A 14,592-nucleotide genomic window follows, 5' to 3' on the forward strand; every position below is an offset into this window, starting at 1 on the left:
CTTGTTTAACAATTTTCTTAAGATTTGTAAATTTTTACTAACATTTTCCACTGAAACTACTGGGCCAAGTTCATTATAGATAGAGATAATTGTAAGCAGCAAGAATGTTGGGTCTGTGTGTCCGTCTGTCTGTCCCGTTTCAGGTTAAAGGTTTTGGTCAAGGTAGTTTTTGATGAAGCTGAAGTCAAATCAACTTGAAACTTAGCATTGCTTAGTACACATGTTGCTCGTGATATGATCTTTTTAATTTTAAAGCCAAATTAGACTTTTAACCCCACTTTAACGGTCCACTGAACATAGAAAATGAAGGTGCAAGTTTCAGGTTAAAGTCTTTAAGTCCAGGTAGTTTTTGATGAAGTTGAAGTCCAATCAACGTGAAACTTAGTGCACATGTTGCTCGTGATATGATCTTTTTAATTTTAAAGCCAAATTAGACTTTTGACCCCACTTTAACGGTCTACTGAACATAGAAAATGAAGGTGCAAGTTTCAGGTTAAAGTCTTTTAGTCCAGGTAGTTTTTGGTGAAGTTGAAGTCCAATCAACGTGAAACTTAGTGCACAAGTTTCTTATGGTATGATCTTTCTAATTTTAATGCGAAATGAGATATTTTCCTCCAAATTTCACAGACCATTGAACATGGAAAATGATATTGCGAGTGGGGCATCCATGTTTGGACACATTCTTGTTATGAAATATTCTTTGAAAATTGGAGCTATCTTTCTTTGTCCAAAATTATTTAATCACAATCCAAACGCTTAATCCAGCTTGAATGTTATGTCCATACTTGCCCCAACCGTTAAGGGTTCAATCTATGCCGTCGTATAAACCCGCTGAGCATCTGGTTTGTATTGCTAAAATTTAAAGGTATGGTATGATTGCAAATGAGACATCTCTCCATTAGAGAACAAATAATGGATGATTTTATAGGTTTTTGTAAGCTACATTGTATAAATGCTTTGAAATGACAAATGTAAACTCAGTCATTGTCAGTTCATCATGTTCATTGTCAAATTGCTTGTTTTAGGAGTGGTTCAAATGTTGAAAAATACTCTTTGACAATTGATGAAAAAGACTTTGTTGCAATACCAGATGCAGTGATATGCCATCCAACAGCCATTGGGGATGACAAAATTTTTGCTGTTATAGAGGTACAGTACAATTTATAATAAAGCAAACATGTTCCAAAACTCCATATATACACCACAATTATTCTCTGTATAGTTTTATAAAACAACATGTTACAGGACCGAAGCCCGGAATTTCCAAGGGGGGATTCGTTGAACTCACAAACCCAACTTAAACAGCTACAGTTCCAACAGAACATTGACTTTAACAGTGCTTATTTGTATTCAAAGGGGGGAGGGGGTATGAGTTATACTTGATTTTAACCTCGATTTTGGGATACGATTGCTTTCAAGCAATCTGTAGATTTTAACCGTTGACTCAAGGTGCACTCCCTCACGTCATTTGTTTTTATCTAAACATTCAGCAACATCTCAGATTCTTATGATTGTCTTGCTTTAAAAGGTAAAAACAAGCAAAAAGATTGAACAAAAACAACTTTTCTGTAATGTTCTTCTCATAATCTTCATGTGTGATATTTCCCTTGACTTATATGAGTTTTTTTAACAACACGGAAAATCAGAATTAGACAGTATTTATATTTAGTGTTTTTATAAATTTAGAAACAGGTCAGAGGGAATTCCCCAGTTTTGATAAATGCAGGAGTTCTCTGATTTCCGATAATTTTATTTCAGTCATAAAAACTGAAGTGGAGTATTTCTATATTTTACCGTTATGAAACTGATTCAGTTGGCACGTATTTCCATTCGCTGTTACGTGTTGATTCTTTAATCTCCTTTGTACGGTTATTTACGAATTTGCCGAATGATTTTGAAGAAGCTATCCAATGAAGAACGATTTGACTATCATTCCATAACACGGTGCGCTCTATTTCTAAGTTATCTGTTAACTGCCTTGCTATACGGACTCCATTTACGGCGGCCATTAACTCTAATTTTGGTAACGTAATTCCTTTAAGTGGTGCAATACGGTTTGTAGCAATGACTAAAGAAGACAAGTTTCCGTTACATAAATATGCGGTAGCTCCATACGCTCTCTGACTAGCATCTACAAAAATATGTAATATCACTTCTCCGTTGTCTTTTCCTGTGAAATAATGATGTGAAATCTGTGTGTTTGAAGTAACATCCTGAATGTCATCTCTGATTTCAATCCATGTTTTAATTAAGTTGCTAGGCAAAACTTCGTCCCAGTCATAATTATCTTTCCATAGATTTTGTATCAAAAGCTTTGCCCTCACAGTAACTGGTACGAGAATTCCGAGAGGGTCATAAATTGACGAAGATTGTCGTAATATTTCTCGCTTTGTTATTTTTGAATTGTCAATCTGATTGTTCTTCTGTTGAGCAAATGTAAGGATGTCCGACTTCGAATTCCAACGCATACCTAGATTTTTAGTTTCGGTGTCCAAATCTAATATGTTTTCATGAGCTGCCATATCGCTGAGTTTCTGACTGTTTGAATTCCAAGTTCTGAGATTGAAACCGCCACTACTTAAAAGTTGTCTCGAGTTGTTATACAATTTCAATGCAGCCTCTTCTCTACCTACACTTGTCAACACGTTGTCAACATACAAGTCTCGTTCAAGTATTTTAGATGTATTACTTGGGTGGATCGATAAATGCTTTAGTAAAGTTGCATTTAAGATAAAATGTGAGCAAGTAGCACCGAATAATATTACCTTAAATCTGTATGTAGTTAGTTCGCTATAAGGGTTGCTAGGATCACTCAGCCAGAAAAATCGTGTCGCAACTCGGTCCTTCTCGTCGAGTCCAATTTGAAGAAAGGCCTCTTCAATGTCAGTAGTAATGGAACGGAATCTTGATAAAATATCAGTAAGTTTATTCAACTGTGGAGGCAATGAAGATAAACAGTCATTCAAGCTAGGTGAATCCGAATTTTGTCGACAGCTACAGTCGTAAAATATGCGTATAGGAGTGGTTAGCGAATCTTTTTTCACTGGGTGGTGTGGTATGTAATGGATATGGCTTGTAGTATTGTTTTCCGATGTCTTAATTTTCTCAATAAATCCTCTTTCTTCTTGTTCTTTTATGATTTCTCCATACAGTTTTAACAATTCAGGTTCTTTGGCGAGACAATTTATAACACTAAAAGTTCTTTTCCGGGCTATCATTTTGTTGCTAGGCAACTCTGGGTGTTCAGGTTTCCATTGGAATTTTGCAATATACTTGTTCCCTTCGAGATAGATACTAGATTCTTGGTAACTGATCATTTCGTCTTGTGCAGATTTTTTGGTTATTTCATAGTTGTCTTCTGTTCCACTGGACTCAATTTCCCAAAACTTGTGTATTTCACATTCTTCATGCCTGTGTGGAGTTAAAATATTCAAGATGGATGAAGATGACGGAGTGTTATTTGGTGAATTCTGATATATAAAGATTATTATAGGTCCAGATAAAAGGTACCCGACTTTTGATTTCACTGCGGTTGGTCCAGGTCCCCGAATGACTTTGTCCTCTACAATATCCCAAAAGTATCAGCCCCGATTAAGATAGAAACTTCAAAGTCCTCTTCACATGATACCGGGTGTGCTAATTTGAATCCATTTAAGTACGGAAAATGTGACTGATTTCTTGAGTATGTTTGTATAGGGTGAGCAATCTTTGGAACGATAAGTACATTAATTGGTATTAATTCTTTAGTCTCGGCTCGTAAATAAACAGTAGCCACTTGAAGATGTCTTACCTTCGTATTTGTTTCACCGAATCCGGAAACTGTTATAACTTCATTTCTCACAGGTTTCAAGTTTAATTTATCTGCCATATCCTTGGTAATAAAACTGCGCTGTGCACCTTCGTCAAATAGGATGTTTGCCTGACTTGAATGGTTTTCGTTGGGCGATACTGTAGATATTGCGGTTTTTAAAAGTACTTGAGCTCTTATTGATGTCGCTAATGCTACTGTGTGATTGCTGTCTGGTTTTACTATTTTACAATTATCCGTTTCTGTTTTTGCTTTGTCTTGCGTATGCTGCTCATTTAAGTTGCAAATACTTGTGTGGTGTCGTTTACCACAATTTTTGCAGGTTTTCTTGGATTTGCAGTGTGCAATTCTGTGAGTTCCTAAACAATTAAAGCATGATTGTTTCTCCTTAATTGTGCGCTTTCTGTCATCAAGATTTTTAACTTTCATGCATGCAGTTGGAGCGTGAATGTCGTAACAATAAATAAGGGTTTGCTGGTTAAATTTCTATTTTTTTAATCATAATTTCGATTTGTACTCGCTATAAATGTCGACGTAGGTGTATATTCTGATTCTGATTCGTAACAATTTAATGACTGACCTGCTTCTTGGATTGTAATTTCATGCTGAATTGCGTCAAGTAGCAACTGTAAATTCCATCTGTCATTTTCGTGAACGCGTACCATATTTTGTCGGATGTTTCCGGGAATTTTATTTAAGAGAATTGGTACTAGAAGGCTCCCGTACGATTCATGTGTTTGTCCCATTCCCTCAAGACCTCGAATGTAATTCTCCATACTGTCGTAAAAGTTCTTTAACTCTCTAATATTCGCGGATGGACTGGGTAGACTAATAAGGCTTTGCATATAGGCATTCACAATTTTGTGAGGTTGACCAAATCTCTGTTTCAATACATTTAGAGCTTGAGCATAATTTGTGTTTGTAATTTGTAATCCTGAGATGCACTGGCTTGCTTCTCCGTACAATTGAGACCTTAAATAGTTAAACTTCTGAACGTCGTTTAAGGACACATTTTCATGAACTGCTGCACAAAATGAATCCCAAAATGGCTGTTATTCCAGTATATTTCCTCTGAACGTGGGTAGGGTAAGCTTTGGTAATTTATGGTACATACTGGAGTTTGAAAATGTAGATGAAGAATTATTTGCTGGCGTGAAACTTACTGGAGTAGGGTTTAATAGGTTGTTTGAAAGTGTAAATTCTGTGGCGTGCGGGTTTAATTGTTGCTGTTTCGAAGATGATGTGCTATCTGCTTCCGGGATTACTTTTGCTAATTTTGTTAGAGTAATTTGAATATCAAATTCATACCTGTCGGCTTCTTCTATCTCTTCTTGAATATCCTCTTCCAAAATTTCTTCCACAATTTTATCGTTGAGTTCCGAGATTTCCGTATCATTTCCCTGATTGACATAATTTCATTGACATCGTATTCCTTCAATAACTCCTCGAAATTTCCGCTCACTTGCTTCAGTTATTTCGTGACTGCACCACGATGTCCAGCTCGAATAGCTTTGAGTTAAGAACTCATCGTTCTTTTTGTCACGGCACCAATTTGACATATAATCTAATGAAATGATGAAGAAACGTCTTCATTGAACGAAATCTTTATCTAAACTACATGTATGAATACAATAACGTCGCTAAGTAGCGACGTCCAATATACAGTTACGTAAATACCGCGGTAAACGACGTTAAGACGTTTACCAATTAAACGAAAATGTCTATAATAAAAGAATGTAAAAGTATTTTACAACAATAGCTGTAATCCATGATCACAAATTGAATGCTATGTTTAAAATTGTTGAAAGCCATGTGCTTTTTGGCGAGAAAATTCTGCAACCCCTTAACAGCTGGAAACAGTTACATTTCATTGTTATTTATAGACAGTAAAAATAATTTTGGAAATCATTTTGATTACCTGCTAAGATTTATTCATGAAAAATTAATATTTTCTTAGGGTGAAAAAGTTTTAATACTTTAATATTCTACATCTGCCTCAGTATTTTCTATCCAATTGACAAGGAACATTAGCTACAAATTGGTCATTGTGCTTTCAAATTATATACATTTTACAGACTTGAGAGGTTTTAAGTGAAAGTAACGTATATCATATGTATATTCATCATTAAATTTTTAACACCATTTAAATAAGTTGGTACAAGTTAGCAGTGGTACTAGTTTGCATTGGTAAAAGGTTTTTTTTAGTGGTACGCGTTAACAATGGTACGGGATAACTATAATTTGATAAAACACAATAAGTACATTGCTCATACACTTGTATCCGGGAGCAGATATTTTCAAAGTTGAGTGACTATTCAGATTATTACATTTTGCATGTGCAGTTGAATTAATAAAATAATTCTATCCAGCTGTACCAGGGTCGTCAAAAATGATTGAGACTCACGCATGTTCATGCTTTTTTGCAGCAGTATCCTATGATCTATTTTTTTCCTTTTTATACGACCCCAAAATTTGACAAAACTTTCGTCGTATATTGCTATCATGTTGGCGTCGTCTGCGTCGTCTTTAGTAAAAGAGTATAGAAATCTTTGAAATTTTAACACAAGGTTTATGACCACAAAAGGAAGGTTGGTATTGATTTTGGGAGTTTTGGTCCCAACATTTTAGGAATTAGGGGCCAAAAAGGGCCCAAACAAGCATTTTCTTGGTTTTCGCACTATAACTTTAGTTTAAGTTAATAGAAATCTATGAAATTTTGACACAAGGTTTATGACCACAAAAGAAAGGTTGGGATGGATTTTGGGAGTTTTTGTTTCAACAGTTTATGAATTAGGCGCCAAAAAAAGGGCCCAAATAAGCATTAATCTTTGTTTTCGCACAATAACTTTAGTTTAAGTAAATAGAATTCAATGAAATTTAAACCAAGAAAGAGAGCCGTGGTGTAGTGGTTAGTGCATCGGACTACTAACACAAAGGTTCCTGGTTCGATTCCCGTTTGGGATGAAAATTTCAGGAACTCAATTTTCGGCTCTCCCTTGACACCATTTGCGAGTATGGTCTTGAGGAAACGATGATAGTCCGTCGGACGGGGACGATAAATGGCTGGCCCGTGTTACGAGAGAGCCACATCTCTTGCACGTTAAAGACACCCTTGTAGATTTCGAAAAAGAGTAGGCTAATGCCGCTACAAGGCAGCACTCGCACCCGCAAAGTGGAAAGGGATTAATATAAGTTGCAAAACTTGTTTCCCAATCCACTATAAATAAATATGTTTAAACTAATGAAATTTAAACACAATGTTTATGACCACAAAAGGAAGGTTGGTATTGATTTTTGGAGTTTAGGTCCAACAGTTCAGTGATAACAAGCACTTTTTTTACATTTTAATATTTTATGATGTATTTAAATGAGTAGTTATTGTTTCAAACTCAATTAGAAATATGAATTGAGATCAGTTTTGAAATAAGGGAAAGGGGGATTTGAAAAAAAAATTGGGGGGGGGGTCCAATTTTTCTCATTTCAGATTTCATAAATAAAAAGAATATTTCTTTAAATATTTTTTTGAGAGGATTAATATTCAACAGCATAGTGAATTGCTCAAAGGCAAAAACATGTTTTAAGTTCATTAGACCACATTCATTCTGTGTCAGAAACCTATGCTGTGTCAATTATTTAATCACAATCCAAATTTAGAGCTGAATCCAGCTTGAATGTTGTGTCCATACTTGCCCCAACCATTCAGGATTCAACCTCTGCAGTCATATAAAGCTGCACCCTGCAGAGCATCTGGTTAAAGTTGCTGAACAACATTTTTGTGCATTAGTTTTGAGGCTCTAGAAGATCCTTTTACAATTGATTTACTGGAATCAAAAATATAATCCTTTTCAGAATAAACAAACACACATATTCTTTAACTATTTTATTTTTTTAAATTTTATCAGTCAACAAAGGATGTAGCCCTGAACATTAGTTATACGTTCATGGTCAACAATATAGATATATGGTTGATGAAAAACAATGCTTTTTGTTCAGTAGGGCATTGGTGGAGATCCTCTGTGAAAATGTGTAGATGGTTAAAATCCTGTCCTCTTATATTTTTTCACTATTTTTTCTTGTAATTTTAATATTTTTCATATACATATTTGATTTTTTGCCTCACCTGGCTGAAAGGGCCAAGTGAGCTTATTCATCTTTTAGGGTCTATCATACCTTGTCATTGTTGTTGTCCGTCGCCGTTAACTTTTAAAAAATCTTCTCCCCTGAAACTCCAGGGCCAAGTTTAACCACAATCATCATTTGTGTATCTTGTTAAAAAAAATGTGTCCAGTGTAAATCTAAAACATCAAGAAATGTAGGTCACTCTAAAAACTATTTATTTATTTCAGGTAAAAAAATGCTGTCAAGATGAAGAAAATGAGCAAATCAGAAATCTAAGAAGCATACAGAAAAGAGCGTTTGTCCAACATGTTGGATCTTCCCTGAAAGGCCAACATTGTGGACAATTCCTTTGTACCTTACCCTTCTCAGCCTTTGGAAATCGTGGAATGTATGGATTCATTGTACAGGGAACACAGGTAAATTCTGATTTGCAAAGTATGAATTAATTAATCAAGAGTGCTAGATTCAAAAATAATAGTTGTGACAAAAGAAGCATGAATTATTTTCCCTGCTGCAATACCTTGCTATGATAAGTTTATTTACAACCACTTGGTCAATGCCACTGCTGGTGGAGTATTTCCTGGAGGGTATCACCAGCCCAGTAGTTAGCACTTTTTGTGCTGACATGAATTATCATTAATATGGTTATATATTTATAAACTAACTGTTTACAAAATTTTGAATTTTTGAAAAACTAAGTCTTTTCTACCTCTGGCATAGATTACCTTAGCTGAATTTGGCAAAACTTCTAGGAATTTTGGTCCTCAATGCTCTTCAACTTCGTACTTTTTTTGGCCTTTTAAATTTTTTTGGATTTGAGGGTCACTGATGAGTCTTTTGTGGAGGAAACGCGCGTCTGGCGTGTATAAAAAATTTAGTCCTGGAACATTGAAGATATATAATTAATCGGGGAATACTTGATAGTCTTTTTGTTTTACAAACAACTGCCTTTTTTATAAGAAAATACAATATGTCCGTGTTGGTCTACTTTCTACTGGTTATAAGACAGATAGAAGTACCAGAAATCCATCTTTGTTTACAAAGTTACACCTGTAGAGTCTGTAACAGACTGTATCTGTATGACATGTGAATAAATTGTCAATATAGATGCTGGCTTTAATACAATGGTTTGAGAGAGCGCCACCAATTTATTGGCGGGCAGGAGAACAGATTTTCTTTCTTTTCCACAATAATTGTTGCATGGTATTCTTTGAATTTCTCTGTAGTTATGGTTCTCTTTGGACATGCTTTTTTGAGGAATTTGTCTGGTTCAATAGCATAAATCAGCCCCTCAACTTGTTTTTAGCTCACCTGGCATAGCCATGTGAGCTTATGTCATCACTTGGCGTCCGTCATCGCCCTTCGTCTGTCGTCGTAAACTATTTCAAGAATCTTCTCCTCTGAAACTACTAGGCCAAGTACTTCCAAACTTTAACTGAATGTTCCTTAGGGTATCTAGTTTATAAATTGTATATGAAGTTTTGATCTATCAACAAACATGGTCGCCATTGCTAAAGATAGAACATAGGGGTCAAATGCAGTTTTTGGCTTATATCTCAAAAACAAAAGCATTTAGAGCAAATCTGACACGGGGATAAAAAAACCAAGATCTATCAGCCCTGAAATTTTCAAATGAATCAAACAACCCATTGTTGGGTTGCTGCCACTTAATTGGTAGTTTTCAGGAAATTTTGCAGTTTTTTGTCATTATCTTGAATATTATTATAAATAAAGTTAAATTGTAAACAGCAAAAATGATCAGCAAAGTGAGATCTACAAATAAGTTAATATGAACAAAATTGTTAATTTACCCCTTAAGGGGTTATTGTCCTTAAATGACAATTTTTCACAATTTTTTCATCATATTTGCTAACATTAAAAAATCTTGTCCTCTAAAACTACTCAACCAAATTCAACCAAACTTCAACTGAATGATCAGTAGGGTGTATAAAATAAAGTTTGTGTTTTATTTTCTATTTCCTCAAAAAACATGGTCGTCATGGCTAAAAAAGGAACACAGGGTAAAATGCAGTTTTTGGCTTATCTCTCAAAAACTCCAGCATGTAGAGCAAATAAGACAAGAAGTTAAAGTATTTATTAGGTCAAGGTCTACCTGTCCTGAAATTTTCAGCCGAATCGGGTAACTGGTTTTGCAGGTATAATGCCCCAGAATTGATGATTTTATAGAAATTTTGCAGTTTTTATACGACTGCAAAATTTGAAAAAAATTTCGTCTTATATTGCTTTCACGTTGGCGTCGTCGTCTGTGTCGTCGTCATCGTCATCGTCATCTAAATACTTTTAGTTTTATTACTATAACTTAAGTAAAAGTCAATAGAAAAATATGAAATTTTACCACAAGGTTTATGACCACAAAAGGAAGGTTGAGATTGATTTTGGGAGTTTTGGTCCCAACATTTAAGGAATTAAGGGCCAAAAAGGGCCCAAATAAGCATTTTCTTGGTTTTCGCACTATAACTTTAGTTTAAGTTAATAGAAATCTATGAAATTTTGACAGAAGGTTTATGACCACAAAAGAAAGGTTGGGATTGATTTTGGGAGTTTTGGTTCCAACAGTTTGGGAATGAAGGGCCAAAAAAGGGCCCAAATAAGCATTATTCTTGGTTTTTGCACAATAACTTTAGTTTAAGTTAATAGAAATCAATGAAATTTAAACACAATGTTTATGACCACAAAAGGAAGGTTGCGATTTATTTTTGGAGTTTAGGTCCCAACAGTTTAGGAATAAGGGACCCAAAGGGTCCAAAATTAAACTTTGTTTGATTTCATCAAAAATTGAATAATTGGGGTTCTTTGATATGCCAAATCTAACTGTGTATGTAGATTCTTAATTTTTGGTCCCATTTTTAAATTGGTCTACAGTAAGGTCCAAAGGGTCCAAAATTAAACTTAGTTTGATTTTTGACAAAAATTGAATCAGTGGGGTTCTTTGATATGCTGAATCTAAAAATGTACTTAGATTTTTGATAATTGGCCCAGTTTTCAAGTTGGTCCAAATCGGGGTACACAATAAAACTTTGTTTGATTTCATCAAAAATTGAATAAATAGGGTTCTTTGTTATGCCAAATCTAACTGTGAATGTAGATTCTTCATTTTTGGTCCTGTTTTCAAATTGGTCTACATTAAAGTCCAAAGGGTCCAAAATTAAACTTAGTTTGATTTTAACAAAAATTGAATTTTTGAGGTTCTTTGATATGCTGAATCCAAACATGTACTTAGATTTTTGATTATGGGCCCAGTTTTCAAGTTGGTCCAAATCAGGATCCAAAATTATTATATTAAGTAATGTGCAATAGCAAGAAATTTTCAATTGCACAGTATTCAGCATTAACAAGAAATCTTCAATTGTGCAATAGCAAGAAATTTTCAATTGCACAGTATTGCGCAATAGCAAAAAATCTTCAATTGCACAGTATTGTGCAATAGCAAGTATTTTCAATTGCACAGTATTGCGCAATAGCAAGAAATATCTAATTGTACAATATTGTGCAATAGCAAGAAATTTCAATTGGAGTTATCTTTCTTTGTCCAGAATAGTGGTTGAATCAACTTAAATCAATGTTTTATACAATATAAAATGTATATTCACTTTTACTACCAACTGATAAATTAAAACAATCTTTACCATTCAGTGATAACAAGCACTTTTTTTACATTTTGATATTTTATGATGAATTTAAATGAGTGATTATTGTTGCAAACTCCATTAGAAATTTGAATTGAGATCGGTTTTGAAATAAGGGAAAAGGGGATGTGAAAAAAAAATTGGGGATGGAAGGGTTCAATTTTTCTCATTTGAAATTTCATTAATAAAAAGAAAATTTTTCAAACAATTTTTGAGAGGATTAATATTTAACAGCATAGTGAATTGCTCAAAGGCAAAACAAAATTTTTAAGTTCATTAGACCACATTCATTCTGTGTCAGAAACCTATGCTGTGTCAACTATTTAATCACAATCCAAATTTAGAGCTGATTCCAGCTTGAATGTTGTGTCCATACTTGCCCCAACCGTTCAGGGTTCAACCTCTGCGGTCGTATAAAGCTGCGCCTGCAGAGCATCTAGTTGGTTATTATCTTGAATATTATTATAGATACAGATAAACTGTTAATAGCAAAAATGTGAAGCAAAGTAAGATCTACAAATAAGTCAAATCGTAAAAAATTGAATAACAATGCAAATTCATATGCCATAGGACTAGTGGGGTATCCCTACTGAAAATTTAATTGGGATTTCCAGTGGAAGTTCCAGTAGAAATCCACTGCAATTTCCACTGAATTCACATTGGGAAATTTGGTCGGGATTTTCTTTGGACTTTCTTAGGATTTATTTGGGATACCAATGGATTTCCACTGGAATCTCAGTGTAAAACCTCAGCAGATTTCATTGGGATACCTATGGATTTCCACTGGAATCTCGGTGTAAAACCACGGCAGATTCCACTGTTTTTACAGTTGTTAATTACCGAGCATTGTTTCAAAAATCCATACTTTGAAGAAGAAAAAATATTGCAATGTTTAAGTGAATTGTTAATTTAGATGTTATACATTCATACATTTGTCATATTGCTAAATAAACACCCTAAGGGGTCATGTAATTAACACTTATAAAATTGAAAGAACTGATTATTGTTGCATAAACAAATCTGCATTCTAATCAGAATAATTACTTACTAATTAGTGACAGTACATATATACATTATTTAAATGTAATTGTTAATTCTTAATAGGAGTTATTTTTATTTGAAAAACAGTTTTTTGCTGTATGATTTACAGTTTTACCAATCCAGACAAACAAAAAATGTTATATATATCTTAAATGTATAAAATTTGTGTTTGACCACTGAATCCTCTATAAAATTCAGACTAGTATTTTATATTACCCATTATTACCCACTAAAACCCAGTAAAAGCCGGGTTTTCCCAGTATTTCCCACTGGGCTGGGCAATACTCATAAAGCCCGGGTTTTTGCCAACCCTGGAGATCACCCCTAGTTTTTGATGGGGTTCGTGTTGTTTATGCTTTAGTTTTCTATGTTGTGTCATGTGTACTATTGTTTTTCTGTTTGTCTTTTTCATTTTTAGCCATGGCATTGTCAGTTTGTTTTAGATTTATGAGTTTGACTGTCCCTTTGGTATCTTTTGTCCCTCTTTTTGTAGAGGATTGGCTATTTTTTTTAATGGAAAAACTATTCAGATTAGGTAAATTAAAAAAGAACACAGGTACATGTACATTTTACATATGCAGTTGAATTTTTTTATTTTTGCAGTCGTATATTGGTAGCACATCGTCTTCATCGTCGTCTAACGTTCGAAGATGGATGGTTTCCTGATAATAACTTTAGTATAAGTCATTTCCTTGATCACAATCTTCTACTATCCAATTATGTCAGCCTATATTGGTTATTGAAAATTCAATGAACATACCCTTACATAAATATCAGTATTTAGTAAGAGACATGTCTGCTTTTCCACAACATTTGATCATGTTTGATAGAATAAAAGAATTAAAAACAAAATTTCAAATGGTTTAGATAAAAACAAATCTTATTGCACAAGTAGAAAATAAGCACTTCTCTGTTAATTCCCATAAAGATGGACTTTTATTTTCCAAAGCAGAAATGCAATCATAACAGAGCGACATCATTATTAACCACAAATTCCCATGATTTTGGGATATTAGATTCACTTACCAATGCTAAGTGGACAGACCTTTGTTTTAAATAAAACTTGAATCATATTGTTTTATTTTACAGGTGACATTAACATCGTTTAAACCAGAAGATGGTTATTATGAAAATTTGTGTAATGGATATTTACGCAAAAAAGAAGCTGTAGTTACATGCAGCAAAGAATATAATATTCTTAAGAAAGATGACAGAAAACAGTTAGTTGAAACATTTTTAGATTTTGAAAAATTGCTGAAATTTATTTGCATAAAAAAATAGTTCTTGTCTGTCACCAAAATTATTGATTCTTACAAATATGCATACCAATTTTAATTATATCACTTGCATGCATTGACCACACATTATATAAGTCATCATTCATGTCATTGTGCACTTTTATTTTATTATTATTTTGTGTTTACAGGAGGTCAATTACCTTACAGTTGATTTTAAGTGATCATACTGATTCAAGTACATTTTTGACACAAGAAAAAGAAATGTATTAGGCAAATTAAACAAATTCAAAATAAGAATTGTGAAGTCAAATATCACTTTAACTTCACATAAAGATTGAACAAATGTTGAAGTTGTGTACCTGCTTTTATGAAAATTTTTGTGGTTTTTTCCCCCTTTTTCTAAACCTCAAGAACTCAGTCATTTTCTGCATTATTTACAAATAATGATACTAGTTTTCAGTAATCATTTTGTCTATCTTCTTTGAAACCCTCAAAGTATAAAGTAATCAAACTTGGAAGGATTATGCACTACTGCTAGAAGCTTTTGACATACTAGGCTAGTAGCTAGGAAACATATTCACCTATATGTAAGCCAGTGTGAGGGACTCATTTCCAATAAGAAGGAAAAAATGCTAAATGCTAAATTCCTTTCAAATTATTTGTTCCTTCTTGCATCATGATATAATTAAATCCGGATATCCCTATGATTTATAAAGCCGATCCTAAATTCTTGTGAATT

The 14,592-nt window shown here is 33.8% G+C and overlaps 1 protein-coding gene across 1 annotated transcript in view; it reads left to right on the plus strand.

Moving 5' to 3' along the window:
- The window catches only part of LOC134719694 (uncharacterized), a 29,447-nt gene extending 15,413 nt beyond the window's left edge, over nt 1–14,034 (plus strand). The window contains exons 3-5 of the mRNA XM_063582664.1: nt 1,026–1,149; nt 8,155–8,343; nt 13,705–14,034. Coding sequence (XP_063438734.1) covers nt 1,026–1,149; nt 8,155–8,343; nt 13,705–13,896 — 505 coding nt within the window. The 3' untranslated portion in view covers nt 13,897–14,034. The remainder of the gene's footprint in view (nt 1–1,025; nt 1,150–8,154; nt 8,344–13,704) is intronic.
- Nucleotides 14,035–14,592: the final 558 nt, after the last annotated feature.

Source organism: Mytilus trossulus, chromosome 5 (assembly GCF_036588685.1).
Source record: "Mytilus trossulus isolate FHL-02 chromosome 5, PNRI_Mtr1.1.1.hap1, whole genome shotgun sequence".
In the NCBI taxonomy this organism is placed as follows: domain Eukaryota; kingdom Metazoa; phylum Mollusca; class Bivalvia; order Mytilida; family Mytilidae; genus Mytilus; species Mytilus trossulus.